The sequence below is a fragment of the Ricinus communis genome, chromosome 6 (assembly GCF_019578655.1).
Source record: "Ricinus communis isolate WT05 ecotype wild-type chromosome 6, ASM1957865v1, whole genome shotgun sequence".
NCBI lineage: Eukaryota > Viridiplantae > Streptophyta > Magnoliopsida > Malpighiales > Euphorbiaceae > Ricinus > Ricinus communis.
Genome location: NC_063261.1, coordinates 15,610,045 through 15,628,897, shown reverse-complemented (window position 1 = coordinate 15,628,897; position 18,853 = coordinate 15,610,045). Strand labels below are relative to the sequence as shown.

Sequence of the window (18,853 nt, the reverse complement as noted above, 5' to 3'; positions counted from 1 at the left end):
ATCTTCTAAGAACAAATATTCTTACCACTTGATTTAGATCTCAAGAGTAATGCTATTGATATATTAACTTTTACTGTACGACCTAATATTATAATACCGATACCACCCATATAATATCAAATTAATAATTATTATTTTTTCCATATTTGTCATTTTTAGGGTAAATTATATAAACTACGGTCGCAATTGAAAAGGAATATTAGTGAATTAATCAATCAACAAAGATTTGATCATCAAGATAAGATGAGAAAAACATAAGCATACCGGGATATCCAACCAAGAAAGCGAAATCAACAATGAAAGAAAATGCTAATGCTTCCCATTAATTGATTATGTGGGATGAGTGATCACTTGTATAAGCATTAGAGAGCTAAGCTTCTATTTCTAAAAATGGAGTTTGGTATGATTGCTCATATTCCAAACAGAATCAAGTCACTTGCAATGTTTGGTTACACAGAGGAATATGGATCTTCAGCTATGAAAAGCTTATCATTATCTCTAATCACTTCAATAGAGTCAATTACTGAACCTTCTACATCTGTTACCATTGCATTTCTTGCATCAAATCCAAACTTGTCACCTGTAAAACCACACAAAATTAATAATATGAAGTCAAACTTGCTAATCTCTTCTCCTCACATATTAAAAGAAATGATGCGTATAATGAATAGTGCAAATTTATTGCATGGTAAGCTTCATGAAAATTCAACAAAATTTTTTGAAATAAACAGAAAGGACATTTACACACCTTAAAACTATGGCAATTTTGAAATGACAGGCTAACCTTTATATCCCTCACACGTGCACTCTACATTTTATTACTGCTAATGTGGGAGGTTGAAGCCAACTATCATTTGTGTATCAGAAGAGCAGGAAACAAACCGATATGTGAATGGAGAAAATATTACCTGCAATTCTCTTGAGCTCCTCTAATGAATCTGGCAATCTGATTAATCTCCCAGGTTCCTTGCAACAGGCCTGTTTCCTAACCAAAGGATGACCCTTATATATACTCACCCTTATGATACATTTCAATTCATCAGATTTTCCGCAGGAGTTGCATTCTTGCTCCCCTTCATCTCTCTTTAGAATAACTTCATCACTTGTTACAGTGTCCGGCACTGTAATCCGGTGTCCGATCTCTCTCTTTTTCAGCATTTCGTTCAATGTTGTTGAAGAAAATTCGTACGTGTTTGATGCTGTGACATCTGCACCATTCATTACTAGCAAGTCTACCATGTCTACATATTTTTCTGCCATGGCTATTTGTATTGCTGTTTTTCCTTGGCGATCCTTTGCGTCGACGTTTAATCCATGTTTGAGAAGCTCTTTCATCATTGTCAGATCATTTCTTTTTGCAGCAGTGCATAAGAGATCACCAGCAGTCTGGGGGTCAGAAATGCTCGCGAAATGATGGAGGATTCTGAATATGGTTTGGTGCTTTGATGAAAGAGCATCCCATAAGGCAGTGTTACCGTTAATATCTGTAATACATTAAGTAAGAAAATTCAGGAAGAACAGAAAATGCTAGGCAATACATCTGACGACAATTAGTTAACGGGCAAGAGAAAAATGCATTGGCAGAAAAAAGAGTTTTGGGAGTTTATGAAATTGTGAATGTGTTGTTACCTCTCAAGTGTATGTTGCATCCATGTCTTAAGAGTACCATTACACATTCTTCATGCCCTTTTGATGCTGCAATGTGCTGGTGCAACAGAAAACATATCAATGATTAATTCTTCTTCCGTTGTTGATTGTCCTGTTCTCTGTTCTTTTTCAGCTCTTTAGTTTTAGAAATCTAAATTCTGCAGGCTTTGCTCTAGCCTCCAGCCTAGAGAAAACTTCCAAGACAATTGCACTAACACACTCATATTCATGGGTTTCAATTTTTTCCATGATTAAGTTAAAGCAGAAAAGCATGAAAATTGTGAACATTTCCCTTTGTATTCTGATCAAGTCCAAGAACTTATAAACATGGATAGAGTTAAATATATAGGAGCATACCAAAGGGGTTCTTCCCTTGGAGTCTCCAATATCAGGGTCTAATTTTGCCTTGAGAAGTTCTTCAAGAAAAGCAGCATTGCCTGTGCTGGCTACAGTCAGCAAGTTAGAAGCCATGTTTGGATCACCATCTTCTTCTCCACTCTCAAATGGAAACTCTCCAACCTTCAAATCCTTTAGCGTTTTGTGATGCTGCAATGTAATACATTGAGTAAAAAAAATGAAAAGTTGGGGAGAAAAGTTGCCAAATTCACTTAAAATTTACAGTAGAAAAACCTGAAGGAAGTTCTTCATTATAGCTATATAATCATGTTGTCTTGTTTGCATAGCTTCAATCAGAGAACTAGTTTTGAGTCTCAGGAGTTGCGAGAGCGTCTTGGTTCGAAACGTGAAGCTCTGGGGCCTGCAGCACAGTGCACCAACATCTCCAAACATGTCTCCGCACTGCAAAGTTCCCACTACGCGCTCTTTTTCAAGGTCTGAATCTATGATTTCTACCTCTCCTGATACAACTATATAAACATCATCAGGGGCTTCGTTTTGCATTATGACATCTTCTCTGGGTGGAATGTACTCAGCCTTCATCTCCGCAACCTAATCATTTTGGATCATACTGTTAGAGATTTCAATACTTTCGTGTTCATTCTTATCTCAGAGTCTTAACAACTTTAAGAATTACAACTTAAGTAGATCAGTCTGTCACATTGAATTGTACATATTCAAGCAATTTGCAAATAAGAAAACATAGAAAAAGGGTCATTAGAAAAGGGCGTCTCCTTACAAGGGATTTCCTGCATATCTATCAGCTAAGCATAGTACTACTTTCTCATGACATTGTGCATTTTATCCATCTTGAGTGCTTGATTACCTTGAAATTTTATATGGAAATGATTATAATCTGACTTGAAAATTTACCTAGAATTTTGGCAGCTATAATCAGTGGATGAAGAAGAAGAAGAAGAAGAAGAAGAATACTTGCCAAGAGCATGAGTATTTCCCTGGAGACACCCTTGAAAAGATAGACCTTCTCCACTGTTGGCAAGAACAAATGCTGACAGATGCTTTTGCAGATAGATTTTGGTAACTGTTCAATCAAATGATTCTGATTCAAACTCTCAGCCTTAAATCTCAAACACATATAAGCCAAAATCTGGTCTTTCAATCTTCGAGGCAATCGGTTTCTGCACACGAAATTTGATGCTGCTTCAATGCTATTCCTCTGCAAAAATAACCCCATCAAAAACCAATATAGTAAATATATCCTCACACTTGCATTTCCACCGACAAGGCACCCAAAGTGAATAAATACTCACAAATTCCATGGTCCTGCGAGTTCCTTCGACAACTAAATTGGTCATGTTGCCGATCAAATAAGCAGTTAGCCCAAGGTTGAACAGCATATAGAAAATGATAAAGATCATTTCCATGGTGTTAACAGCATGAAGGTCTCCATAACCAACTGTTGTCATGGTGGTGATTGACCAGTACATAGCTGAAATATATCTAATCCAAAGGCTTGTTTCTCTGAAATTCGGGATGACTGCACCTATCCATGTCCTTCCTTGGTGTGGATATCTATCAGCTAGCAAGTAGTACAAGCAACCAGCACAATGCACTAGAAACAGTGTCACCTGCACAACATGAAATGCTTCTTTCAAGTGACTTTGGCCAATAGCAAACAGGATTAGGCAATAGTTATTCTGCTATAGCCACTAAGCCATTGGTCCAACCTCTCCCACCCATCAATTTTTCAATTCCACTAGTTGTTTGGCAGTCATGCTATGAGCCATAAGTTCACAACTAAGCTTTTCCTACCTATTAACTATTGACATATTGCCAATTATCACAATTATCTATCTATATATATATATATATAACATATAGTATCATAAAGTATCTGTCTTATTTTATTTTGAATGATCAAAATTCCTACTTTCCTGGTTCTAACCCTTGAATCATTGTTGATTATAGTGGGATTCCTTTTCCATGGGATTTTTGTTTTTTCATGCTCTGAAAAAAGGCAACATTTTTTCCATTCTATTTTTTATCCCTAGAAATGTTACTATGCATACAATTATTAAGATGATCATCAGGATCCCTGCTGTTTGTCAAGCTGTTGGGGCTCTGGTAATTGGTGTTGTTAGCTTGGCATACAAAGGTTGGGCCTTTTCCAATTCTCTAAAGTCTGTTTTGTTCTGGAAAAAATGTCTATCTGAATGAATTAAGGACCCATTGGGCCCAGAACTCTTTAGATTATTTTATATATTTTTAATCATAATGTATTAACCTAAAGAAAGTACAAATTCATGATGAAACAAAATTTTACCCATGCTGTCAATCGCAATAAATCTTACTACTTGAAGGAATTATCATTTTTATTGTAAAAATAAAAAAGATTACAAATTCTTATTATATAGCTTTCAAATTCACTGAATTTTAATAAATAAAAATTATTATAATTATACTAAAGTATATATCAGGCTATGTTTGATTGAAATTTATAAAAGAATTTATATAATTTGAGAAAAATACATGAGAGAAAAAATAAAATGGAATTGATAAAGTTAAAAAAAATATATTTTGATGTTATAAAATGTATTGACTTATTAATATGGAATTCATTTGAAAATTCTACATATTTTGTTAAAATTTAGTTTAGTTATAACCAATTCCACACAAATTTGATTATCTGGAATACTAAATTAACTATTTTTCTATTTAAAGTCATATAAATTTTAGATTTATAAATAAATTTCATAAATTTTATGAATTTCAACCAAACACTACATAAAAAGGAAATTCACCATAAATTTATGGGTTAAAAAGATTTTAAAAGATAAACCCTAAAGGACAAACAAAATTTATTTTATGACTAGACTATATTCACTCACACACAGTAGTCTAGCACATCGGATCCGGAAGTAGCTAAACCTGATATCCTTCTCCAGCCTGCAATAAAAAGGAAAGGGTTTGCAATTAACACTTAGGTGTTTATATATATATATATATATATATGAAGATGGGTAGCATAGATAACATACCTAGTGAAGAGCTGCTTAACTCGCCTGAGACGCCAAAATCGGAGGATACCCAGTAAAGAGTAAGAGAGAGCCAATTTTTGTGTGCCAGTGAACAAATAGGCCAATGCCTCAAATGGAATAGTGGATGCCACATCCATCAAGAACCATGTTGATAGGTACCTATTTACATTAAATTTTCATCAATTTAGTGTTAATTATACCCACAAAATTATTATCCAATCAATATTTTTGAAATAGTTGTAGCGGATTATAAGAGAGGGGTTTCGAACCCAATTGCTCTAACTATGAGATATAAAATAAAGAGTTAATAAGAGAATTTTGTTAATGTTTCTAATAAATATCTTTTAGAAACTCTTTCGATATTAGTCAGAATAAGAATGAAAAATTAGCATATTTTAGTGTTTTCTTAACATAAGATCACTTGCCATAAAGTTATATTATCTATACCAACAAGCCAATTGTTTTCCCCTCAAAAAAGAAACTAATCACTCAAATAATTTAATTTTGTTTAAAACTATTTTTTGCAATTTCAACGAAAGCTTTTAATATATTACAATTAGGTACCACATATGTAAAGGCACACGCTAATTAGTAAATTTTATAATTGAGACAGAAACTACAATGAAACTATCAAATCAAAATAGAATTATTACTTTGATAAACACTAGTAAAATTAAGTAAAAAGAAATTGAGTTGTTTTGTTTTGATCATTCAGTGGCATTCGCAAAAGTAGGATTTGCAAGAATGTGAATATTGCTGTAAATATAGAGATAGTAGAATCATATATATATATATATATATAATCTTTATGGTGGGTCAAAAGCCAAATAATTCATGCAAATAAAGGCAAAAGAACCAAAAGGAAGAAACAGGAGAAAGTCTTTTCAAAAGCAAAGCCTGAACAGTACTTCAAATATTCTTTCCACATTATAGAAAGGTATAAAGGATGTATCATATGATATAGTACCCAATTTAATAATCTATTTGTGAATGATCCTTTATTTTATAAAACTTATCAAATTATGTCGAATTCAACTTTTTTTTTTCTTTTAATCTTTCTTTATATGAGATAAGACTGTTGGGTAATAATTTTTTTTTTTTTAAGAAAGAGAAAGATAAAAGAAGAAAGCAAAAGAGTGACGATGAGAGTGAGACATATAAGTCAAAAGAAAAGAAAGTTATCAAAGGATACAAGACAAAAGATGACATACTTTTTACAAAGATCTTATAAGTTTAGCTTAAAGTATATGAATTCTTTTCTTTTTCTTAAGAAAAGAAAAAAAGAAAACATTTTCCATTACCTTAGTGTATTTTATATTATATTAAAGCAAATTTTTACTATATATTAATTTTGGAAAATCCAATTTTCTTTTTGTTTCAAATCAATGAACATTTTCTTGTAATTATTTTCTGACTTGATTACAATCTTCTTTAAATAAAAAGAAAAGAAAAAATGGCCATCTTAAGAGAGTGATACTAACCTTGTAGCAATCTTTTTTCTGTCACGAACCATAAGCTGGGTTCTTGAATCAATGTAAGCAACAAAGAATGTCAAGACAATATCAATGGCAAAAAACAGGTCAACAATGTTGTCTGCAATGTATAGTCTTTTGTTTGGAGATGAGTTGAGAAATGCAACTTCAAATGGGTATACCCATGCAGAATATGCTACCAGAAGCACCATAAATGACCCCCACCACCTGCCCAAAAAAATAATAATAACATAAATAATTAACACTCACTCAACATAGTAAATCTCTTTTGGTTCTTATTTATTTATATATTTTGGTCTTACCAATTAAGCCATTTTTTTATCATCTAAATCAATTTTTCTGTCGTATTTCTCTCATTATTGTCTTCTACTACATGTCTAAGGAAAGCTAGATAAGGAGAAAGCACTTTCAATTTAAGCCATATACAAAAAATCAGAACATTTTGCTACTTTTGTTCAGTTTTCTATTACATTTGAAGTGTTTTATGTGTCGGTTAGAGTTACATGTTTTTTTATTTAAAAAGAATGATATTGTTGCCTTAATTAAATTGTATTTGTTGGAGGGGCCACAAAGCAAATTAATCTAATATTAAAAATTAGTCTGCATGATATCATTAAATAAAAATAAAAATATAAAAAGCATCTGGGATTTAATATAGTAATATGTGTATATTTCAATTTAGATAAAATTTTAAATTCGAACTCTAATAAAAGGTAATTAAGAAAGAAAGCAGAGGTGGAAAATAAGAAAATATTAGGAATTTGGAAAACTAACTTATCCAAGTAGCAATACAAAGCTGAAGCTGACATTTGTCAAAGTTCTGCCAAATAAAAAAAGAAAAGAAAAGAGCTAATTATGGTAAAACATTTGGTAATTGTGGTAAAGCATTTAGCCAAACAAATTGTTAGTGTGTCATTAAAGATGTTGCCAATTTCTGGCATAAAAAAAAAAATACTTTTGTATAGTTAATTAATTTATTAATTTTAAATAATTTCTCACCATAATAATCGGATCATATGTAGTGTTCATTAGTACTATGCATAATTTTAGCTGCCTAAATAATTAGGCTAGCTAGTACATTCACCACTTGATACATGTGTTTCTACAGAAAACGACTGTGCTTTGACTTATCATATATCAAAAAATATGTATTATGGACTCAGAAAAATTAGCAAGTCTTATTAAACTCACACACATATATATATATACAAAGTCTGTGTACCTGTAACAAGCATCTATGTATTCATGCTTATAAAAACAAGAATCAGAGTAAGTGAAGTAACTAAACACATGGTCATAAAATAATTGCTTTGCTGATGTCCCTAGCTATGTAACAGAGTTACCACAAGCACACCTTCCATGTCTCAACTACTTATGTTTCACCTACAAAAACAAAAAATGAAAAGAAAAAAGGAGAAAGCTAATAATAATGGTGGAATGTTTTTGTCATTACAGGTAAAACTTCCTTTTCTTTCTTTTCAAGTTCATGATATGCAGTACGAGATTCTAGTCTGATGGTTTAACAGTCTATAAAAGAAAACTTCCATAAAGCTGTGTTACCTGTATCTTGAATCCATAGGAGAAATGATCCAGCCTCTAGTCTCTATAGGATTATTGTTGTAGCTTGAAACACCCAGAGGAGGAAGAATGATCTTGGACAAGCTAGAAAGTGAAAGAGAAGTGTCATCATCTTCTTCCTGGTGAGTTGCAGTAGTGTTGCTTTCTGTCTCTCCATGGTAGTCTTTCCAGGAGCTTCTTTTCATGGTAGAGGATGAAGATAGCTGAAGATGGCTTGTTAGAGCAAATGATTTCATTTCCATTCTCTACAACAAATTATTCTTAACTGCGTATGAAACAGAAAATGCTTGGAAAGAAAGAATGAATAGTTTGAAGCGAGGGAGAAGATAAATGGGAAGGACATAAGATTGTCTTTGTTGATGACATTATGTGATGGGATCAGAAGAGTAGTGGTGCATGTGGTCCTATTTAGAGAAGCACTAGGTAGCCTAGTAAATTGGTTGGCTTATTGGAAATGAATTGGAAGGAGGGTGTTTCTTCAGGGGGCAAAAATATAGCCAGGGGTTAAATGGAAACACTTGCATTGATTGATGGGTTTTGTGATAAGGTCTTGAATAGAAAATGGTGGGGTTTGCAATACATTTTTGCCCTTCTTATTATGTGGGTGTGTGTGGTTAGGACCATTATGGCCTGCCTTCTTGCCCCCAACTACTATATCTCTCTCTCTCTCTCCTATAATAATTCCAATATCATTGTTTGATGTTACAACCATAATGATCCCAAACTTTGTCACTTACTATAACACGTATTCTTTTCATGCGAGAGAAAAGTATCACGACTCCAATATGGTCAATTCACAGCACATATATATATATATATATATATATATATATATATATATATATATATATTACATGATTGCTCTTGGGTTTAATAGTTCAGCATTTAGTTAATAATACAAAAAGTTTAATCCCTTAAACCAATTTTATATTAGGATAAATAAAAAAATACCATGTGATTTTATTATCTTACGACTTTTGGCATCTGATATTTTTTCACATAAAAATATTTATAATAAATTATATATTTAAATAATATTTTTAGTAATAAAAAACTAACTCAATCCTTTTTTTTTATTGTCGCTAAAGTTCATACTACATCAGCAAAAATGATAATTTCATGAAAGATTGAAAAATTAAAATAAATATTAAAACATTACATGCTAAATTTAATAAAAAGTGCAAAATATAAATTTTTTTTCAGTAATTAAGCCTTATTCTTTTGATGAAACATCAATGCTTAATCTTTGTACTCCAAGTATTAACTTAGTAATGAAACAATGGGTTCCCATTTTAGCTATAGGTGTAATGAGGAGGGTAGGGCAAAAAGAAATAATAGAAAAAGATATCAAAATGTTTGTTAGTATGTAAATGGATTCAAGACAAGTAAGACAAAAACAAAATATATACTTGATGAAGGTCTATTTTTTATTGTAATGAAAGAGGTCCCTTTGTAGATCTCCATTGGAAGAAAGCCGAATATAAAAATAAAAATAAAATTACATGGTCAAAATTCATATATGTAGAATACATAGGTTGTTGTCTGGTCCAGTATTCCTTCAGATCATCAGTCAGTCGTCCTCCACTTCTCACAGCCACACGAAAATTATTTGCAGGAGGCTTTTATTTATTTTGGCAGGCCAATTTGCAAAGCTTTCATATTTTACTTTTGATAATATCCACAATTTAGCTACTGAATTTTTTAGTATTTCAAGTTAAAAGCATCCATCACCTCTACACTGATAAGTTGTTCATACTAAAATGATTATATTAAGACTATAGCTATTAAATTATCCCTTTAAATTAATGTAAAGAAATTGTCCTACTATAATAGAAATAATAATATAAATAGTAACTGAATTTTATATTTAGCTTTATTATAGTTATAAAATTTTAGTTTATTTCATTTCTATTATTCATTTTACAAATAAAAAATTGACATGTAAAAAATAATTAAAAAAATATAACATGTCAATTTTTTATTAACTAAAGAAATAAATCGTAATTAAAATTAAAATTAAATAATTGAAATAAAGTAAATAAAAATCTTATGACTAAAATAAAATTAAATACAAAATTTATTGATTATTTATATTATTATTTCTAATGATGTATTTTAGAATTAATAAAAAATAATCCATATAATAATATTTAATATCTAAAAAGCCAACAAATATAATACATTCTAAGAAAAACATTATAAGTACTACCCTAATCTGAATCATCACAAAGGAAAATTATACCTAAAATCCTTTTTTAAACACTTCAAATGAAAAGTGCAGTTGAACTCCTCAACTAAAGATTGGTACTTAAGCTCTTATTAGAGGATATAGAGTGAGGCATTCAATTATAACCAAGACAGATGTAACATTTTCCTCGTTTTCTATTTTATTTATTTTTTAATAGTGCATTAAACGGCTTTAAATCCTGAAGACACAAAGAAGCATAACGTTACATCCTACCTAATTTCATTGCCTGCCATGTGAGGGAATACCGTCTAAGTTGCCGCAGGAGTATCCGCTGCGGATTCTAACCAAAACCAATTAAAGACTCTACTTAAATCACACTGGATCTTCTCATGTTTAATTTAAATATAATTTATTAAAAATTTAAATTTAAATTTGAATTTTTATAGATAGACAGTTAATATTTAGATAACAAATTTTAAATATTAATTATACATTTAATAATTAAAATTATATAAACATGATCTATCAATGTTAACGACAATACGAAAGGATTGTAATTATTATAAAAAATAATTTACAATTATGTTTTATAAAACTAAGCATCTAGCTATATATAGATATAACAATGACAGCCACCAGGGTAAAATATAATGATCAAACTCAGCTCTAAACATACTTTAGCATCCGAGCTAGATTTTGCAGTACTTAACAAGGGAAAAGATAAACTTCCTTAGAGAAACTTTTAGGTAGATTTTGGTTAATTTTACCATATGTTTCACTTTAATTAGCAAAAAAGTATGAATAAGTTAAATTTTATGCAATAAATAGTGATAAGATTTTAGAGAGTAAAGTAAAGAGTTTTTAATTTTTTTTTATTTGAAAAAAATGTGTAATTTATAAAGGTTTTATATGGTAATATAGAGTTTTTAAATTTTAATCTTATTATTTTCCTGATTTCGTAGGTTGAGATTTAAAGAACATGGTTACTTATAGAAAACTATTTAAAGAACATGGTTACTTATAGAAAACTATGTCAGTTTTCTAGAAAAGTTTTCAAATGGAAACAGAAAAATAGTATTTTTTATTTATTTGTACTATATTTCTAAAATGAAAATAGAAAATAATTTTTTATATTTTTAAAATTATAACTAAACTTAAAAAAAATTTTCAAAACAAGTTTAGCCCTGTTTACTTATAGAAAATTATGTCAGTTTGCTAAAAATAAATTTCAAATAAAAACAGAAAATAGAACTTTATGTTTACTTATGCTTTTCTTTTAAAATAAAAATAAATGGAGGGTCTCACTCTAGTATCCGCTTTGATTCATGCTGCTACTATGGTAACGACTGGCGTTTTCATGATAGCAAATCTACTTTCCTCATATCTAAGAAAATCGAATGGATTCGGTCTTATAACTAGCCGAGAAGAAAGAAAAATACGATCGAAGCTTTCCAAACAAAGAATATATTTCGAAGAAATGCAATCGTTTGTACAGAATAAAAAAACTAGCTCATTTTTAGGACACTAGGCGAGATCTATCAGCAGCGATTCCCCATATAGATAGAGGCGCCTATCAAAAAGATACTCGGAAGGCTTCGGGATCGAGGTATCATTAGCCGAAGAACACGGTTCGTTCCCTCCATAAAATGGAGCTCAAGAGTCCTATCTATGAACTATAAATTGATGTAACATGGTCGAATAGGTCACCTAGCCAAGGCTTATCAATCTTATTTGCCTCTTTCAACAACAAAGCTTCCCATAATTTATCTTTCGGAGGAACTTTAGGGCACTCTTTGGGAAATGCACCCGGTGCCGTAGCTAATCGAGTAGCTCTAAAAGCATGTGTTACAAGCTTGTAATGAGGGACGTGATCTTGATATTGGGTATTCTAGAAATAGAAAAAAATCTCGCAATTTAATTTTTTTACCAAAGAATAAAATATAAATCCAATAGATGTTATTTAGGGAGAATTCACTTTGAAGCGACTATTCCTTGGATATACATACACGCAGTTTTTTTATGTTTTCAAATTATAATTAAACTTTAAAACTTTTAAAAACAAGTTTAATATATTTTTTAATATTTTTATTTATATAAAAAATTACTTATTTTTAAAATAAAAATAATGAGTTTTCATTTCATTTATTCCAAATATACCATTTATACTTAAAATATTGTCTGAATCAAAAATAAAAGATTTTTTTATAAAGTAAACATATTTTATAAATTTTATAAATTTTTTACGAAAATAAAAATTTCTTTAAAAACTAGAAAATAAAAAAGGAAAAGATTCTCTAGAAGTAAACAAACCCTTAACATGTTTTCTATATTTTTTGTATAACAAATTAGTTATTTTCAAATAAAAACAAGAAATTTTCACTTTATGTATTCTAAGTCTACCATTTATACTTAAAATATCACCTAAAAAAATTCTTTTATAAAATAAATATGTTATACAAATTTTACAAATTTTATATGATAATTTTTTTATTATTTAAAAAAACTAGAAAAAAAATTCTCTACAAATAAATAGAAGTATTTCTTAATTTTTCAAATACAAATTGAAAATTCTAAAACCTTATAAGTTTTCCATTTAAATATACAATTTTATGTGGCTTACTATTTTGAGAAAATTTCATAAAGTACTACTTCTTTTACCAAAAGATTCATTTATATAGTGACTCAATTTTTGTTTCAAAAACATAATCTGCTCTTTTCATTTTTACTGTTTCTTCATCTTTTTTTTCCTTTTTCTTTAATTTCTCTTTCATTTTTCTATACCCCATCTTTTAGCTAACAATCATCGCCATCATCTTTATTACTAGCAACACAGGTGGAAGACTCCTCTTGTAGTTACAAATAGTGGCCCTTATGGTGGAGGTGACTAATGATTGTGGGCTTTTTTTTTTTTTTTTTTCTATATATATATTTCTTTTATATATTTTTTTCCTTTGGGGTATTAAACCTAAGGTGGGCATGTAAATTCGAGGTGGGTTGAGTTACGATTTTTGGAAAATTGTGGTTATTTATATTTTAGTAGGTGTGGATAGTGGGTTAAAGGATGAATTACTGTCGGGGGATCCTAATGCCTGGCTTTTTGTGCCTTTTGAGATGGGAAATTGAGCCAGGTACGAGCTTTCTTGTAGAAGACAAAAGAGTAATTTGTGATTTTGGGAAAAGAAAGTTGCATGCATGGATTCTGATTCTATTGGATTAAGGTAATGAAATTACATGGAATTTAGTGGTGCTGGTCTTTGATTTGTGTAGTAATTAATGATAAATAACATGTGTGTTTTGTGATTAATTCCAACGAGACCGAGCAGAATTGCAGCTCAAATAAATTAAAAAAATAAATAATAATAAAGAAAATAATTTGATATATATATTTTATGTGAAAAATTTCTAAACAAATTAAAGTAAAAACTATGGGTAAAAATAGAAAAATTCTATTATAAAAGAAATAGAAAATTACAACTTCTTTTTAATTTTTTAATTTTTATTTATTTATCTCTATATCTCTTTCTAGCATTTTCTTTTTTCTATATAAAGAAAATGAGATTTTTGTGGGATGGCTTGAGAACTTGCATCTCTTGCCTTTTATAGACAATAAGTGTTTGGTCTCGAAGCACCATCGGGTGGCCAACATACATTTTTGTCCATCAAGTTTAAATGTGTAGCCAAGATTGTTTCTTGGCCACAAGCCCTCTATTTTTTTAACAATCTCCTACTTGAAGATTTGATTAAGAATCAATCATATCTTCATACCAATCTTACTATCTTGCCATTCTCATGCTACTTATGTATCCACTAGGTCACTCGAGGATCGACACCAAATGAATTTGTCGGCTGATTGCTTTTGGCATAAAATTTGCTAAGTTATCTTTTTATATGATATTTTTGCATGCCCACTGTTCCATTCTCAACTTTCTCATGAACGAAGTGGTACTGCACCCGAATGTGTTTTGTCTTTGAATAAAAGGTTAGATTCCCTATAAGATACAAGGCACTCTGATAGTCATAAAACATAGAAATCTTTTCTTATTCATGCTCGAGTTCCTCCAATACCGTTTTCAACCATACTGCTTCTTTACTAGCTTGTGTAGCCGCAACACACTTTGCTTCTGTTGTCAATGTAGCCACAACTAATTGCAATTTTGAAACACAGCTTACAGTTCCGCTAGCAAGAACAAACACATATTCAGTAGTGGATTTTCTTTTATCAAGATTACATGTGTAATCTTAGTCGATATATTCTCTGAAAAAAGAGTTTGATCTTCCATAACATAATGAAATATTTGTGTCCCTTTAATATATCTAAGGACCCTTTTAATAACATTCCAATGCTCTAGACCAGGATTCACCATATATCGACTAACCACTCCAACTGCTTATGCAATGTCTGGTCTTGTACAAGTCATAGCAAACATTAAACTTCCACTACTGATGAATATGGTACTCGAGATATCTCCATCCTCTCTGCTTCACTGTTAGTGCTCATACTGGAGGATAACTTAAAATTAACAGGAAGAGAGGTAGAAATTGGCTTATAGTCATGCATATTGAAGAGTTGTAAGACTTTCTTCAAATAATTTTTCTGAGATAGCTAAATCTTTCTATTATTTCTGTCTCACTGAATTTGCATCCCTAGAATCTTGTTTGCTAGTCCTAAGTCCTTCATTTCAAACTCCCTAGCTAACTATGCCTTCAACTCTTTGATGCGATCTTTGTTGGGGTCTACTACCAATATTTTATCTACATACAACACCAAAATAATAAAATCACTTTCACCAAACCTCTTGAAATATGTACAAGAGTCCGCATTAAGTCTGTTGTATCCAAGGTTCATGATGAAGGAATTAAAGCTCTTATACCAACAGCTCAGCGCCTATTTGAGATTGTACAGAGACTTGTTAATGGAAGCTGTTGGAGGTTCAATGGGGCTTTGGAGGAAGTTGTTTCTCAATAGATCAATAGTTCCATCCTCTCTATGCCTCCATATCTAGAAACAGGACGACGGTTGGGCTAGCGATGGTGCGTCGGACTTCTCTCGTCGGTCTTTTCTACTTCTAGTGGTTGTGCATTTATGTTTCGATCTTTGCTATTTTGCCAATAAGGTCTAATTCCTGGAAGTTCAAGCAAGATGGGATACAATAGAAGGCTAGGGTTTGTTGTCTTTAGTCCTGCATGTTGCAGGCGTTGCTGGAAAAGAAGATGGATGTTTTTGGCGGCGTGTGGTTTGTACAAGGAACCAGTTATCATTTTTTCGATGTTTGTAGGCCATGGAGCCGTGCTCTTGGGTTGTAAGCCTAAACTTTTGGGTTTATCAAGTTCTTAACATGTATCATTGAATCTTTTTATATGTATTTATTATGGTTGGACCTTTGGCTCGGGTGATGGTTGTTGGAAGGTAGCCTTTTATTGTGTTGATGTCTTTTGTAACTTTTCAGGTCTTTGGGCCTTTTAGTTAATCCAACAGTCTTTTAATTAACAAAAAAAAGTTACAATTTTGAGGTACTATGTTGCCGTAAATATTTTATCTGTATACATTGCATGTGCCCATATGTCTCTTATTAATGATTGATCATAAGAAAACATGATCTAACCTCATTTATAACCCTATCAATCAAAATAAGGTAGAGTAACACTTACCTACTCTTTGATTATATTGGCATTTCAATCAATAAATATAAGAGAGCGAATTATTTTCCATTTCTACAGTATCAACTTAGTTGAACTCGTAGCTCACTCAAAGTTCTAACATTTTTCATTTGAATGAGAGTCAAATCATAATCTGATAGTTTAGAATTATAATCTCCTAGACGAATAATAAATTTTAGTGGTGGCTTATATGGATTCTAAAAGATGTATTTTTTACTTAGTCTTGGTGTATACACCACAGTTAATGGAATAGTAACACATATTATGAACGTTTTACACTTTGATATTGAATGATTGACACATACTCATTCATTTAAAACTAATAAATATATATTAGTCATTTATCGGTTTGGTGAATAGATGAGGATATATACCAAACTTAGATAAGAATTTTCCTTCTAAAGGTGGCTCTTATTGATTTTTTATAATATAGCAGTTAGCTCTTACAATATTTATTTTTAAATTTATACCATTATCTTTAACTATTTTCTTACTAAAAAATCTTTAATAAACATTTTATTGCTTATATGATAATTTAGATATTCGTAAATTTACTGACGAGTTTATATTTTTTAGTTTAAATGAAAAAAAATTATAAAAAAATTTTATAAATTAATTTATAATTTTAAAATCGAGTAAGTAAGAATTAAATATAAATATTAATATTCATACTAACACATAAATTTTTTTAAAAATATTTAATCACTAAACTAATAATTATTTTGGAAAAGGAGACGGAAGACCTCCTAGAAATGAGAATTCCTTGTGACCGGACGAGTGGATAGTGTGGACTCGCTTTTCTATATTTGTGAGAGTGGGCATCAGAAATTAGGAGGGATTGGCCGACAACAAAAGGCTCCAAAGTGGAACCAAAGAAATGATCCTATTTCACTAATCAAAGCTTGTGGAAAGTTCTAATACCCCTCGATCAATATGCCATTATTAGACTCCACATTTGATTGAAGAATGAATGGGCACAAACAGGCACTGCCTTCTACTGAGTTCTGAGTTTGACCAGCACACACCTACTTAATTAACAGTACTGCCACATGGTCCACACGCATTTCACCATATCATAAGCTTTTATATATATATATATATATATATATATATATATATATATATATATATCTTGGAATGTTTAATTTATGTCCACTTTTATTTATTTAATGTTATATATATATATCTATCCGAGTCAATTTGTCTTTTATGAATTATTAAAAAAATAGACATCAGTTTTTACTTTTATCTAATTCTATTTTTTTATTTTTATTTTTTAAAATTACTTAATCTAATGGTGAAAATGCGTATATTTATGCCGATATAGAATAGAAATAAACCATATATATCTATAGATGTAAATAAGGGATGCTGATTAAATCAAAACAAATAAAATTTAAAAAAATTTTGAACATCTTATATTATTATAAATCTAAATATTACAATAAAAGGAAAATTGTTTTTATTTTTATTTTTTATAGATATTAAAATTTAAGCCTTAAAACACCAAAATTGATTTTAAAAAAATCAGAAATTTGAAAAGGACAAGAGTATAAAATTTTCACATGCTGATTTGTATGTTTGTAGAAAATAAAAGAAGAATCTTTTATTTTAAGAAAAGAAAGGAGGGTCGGTGGAGATTTGGCTGCAAATAAAGAACAGAACAAGTGATGGGGACATGTAATGTAATGTAATGAAATGTTAGTCCACGTTGATGGTGGAGCTTTCCAGGAAGCATCCATTTAAGTTTGACCCATCATTATCTTCATCTTCCAATTTATACTCAACACTTCCCTTTATCGTAGAAATCAAGCATAAACAATTATTTTTATTTTTATTTTTATCTTTTAATAAGAAATTCACCTAACACAATATTAGTTTTTTTTTTTTTTCTTTTTAAACTACAAAAGAAGATAGTTAGTTCTTTATTAATTCACTATAAGAAATAATAAAAATCTAATATTATATAAATTGTTTTAATTTTATAACACGATAATATTGATTAATTGTATTTCTTTAAATGATACATATTATTTTATTTTATATACAGAGGTTTCACTTTATATTGCGTGAAATAAGTTAGTAAGTATGAAAAAGAAATAAAAAGAATTATAAAGTATATGTTTTTTTCATTTTATGCTCTTTTATGCTCTTACCTTTTGCGATTTTACTTATTATGTTTTCATTTTTATGCTTTTTAAAAAAAAAAAAAATTGTATACAAATAACACCTTGGAGCTCTAAATCGGATCTATCCTTGTTGTAACTAGAATTTTTGAGATCGGAAAAGTCATTTCTAGTGTCTAATCGGCTAAAAGAAGTCTGGAAATGATTGTATGGTTGCCGGTTGCAAAAAGAACAGTTTTCTCTCTTTTCGAGATGTCGAAACCTAATGGTTTACAACAAAACTAATATTGCCAGAGTGCTTGGGATGAGAAGGAGTTGGTTTGGTCGGAAATTAGGAGGCTAAAGTGGCCGGAGATGGAAGAAAAGATGAAAGAATGGCTCAGTAGATAGAGAAAATGGTGCCAGTAAAGAAAAGAGAGGACCTTTCAATAAAGTTTCAGATAAGCCCCCCTATAACATTATTGCTATAGTAATCCAAATTAATATATATCTTTATTTTTTATTGAAGGGCTTAAATCATATTTCTTTTAACATTTTAAGTGTCTAATAAATTTATATATATATATAAAATTTATAATTTATAATTTTAAAATTACTCTAAAATAATATATATTTATCAATTAAACTAAATCAACTCAATTTGATAATAAAAATAAAAATAAAAATTAAATGCAATATATTATTATTTTAAAATTACTTTACTAAAATTTTATTATTTTGTCGTTATATGAAAATTTATATATGAAAAGTTATGCAGTTGAAAGTAAT

General features: G+C 30.0%; 1 protein-coding gene across 1 annotated transcript; it reads right to left on the bottom strand.

The window, feature by feature from the left end:
- Positions 1–297: 297 nt before the first annotated feature.
- Positions 298–8,649, bottom strand: LOC8287692 (potassium channel AKT2/3). The gene is made up of 11 exons (XM_002529487.4): positions 8,096–8,649; positions 6,524–6,742; positions 5,043–5,201; positions 4,893–4,950; positions 3,315–3,632; positions 2,981–3,220; positions 2,278–2,595; positions 2,005–2,193; positions 1,630–1,705; positions 909–1,484; positions 298–580 (listed from the first exon to the last, which is right to left on the bottom strand). Exons 1-11 carry the CDS (start codon positions 8,353–8,355, stop codon positions 450–452), a joined length of 2,544 nt encoding a protein of 847 aa, XP_002529533.2. The 5' UTR covers positions 8,356–8,649; the 3' UTR covers positions 298–449.
- Between the last annotated feature and the right edge of the window lie 10,204 nt (positions 8,650–18,853).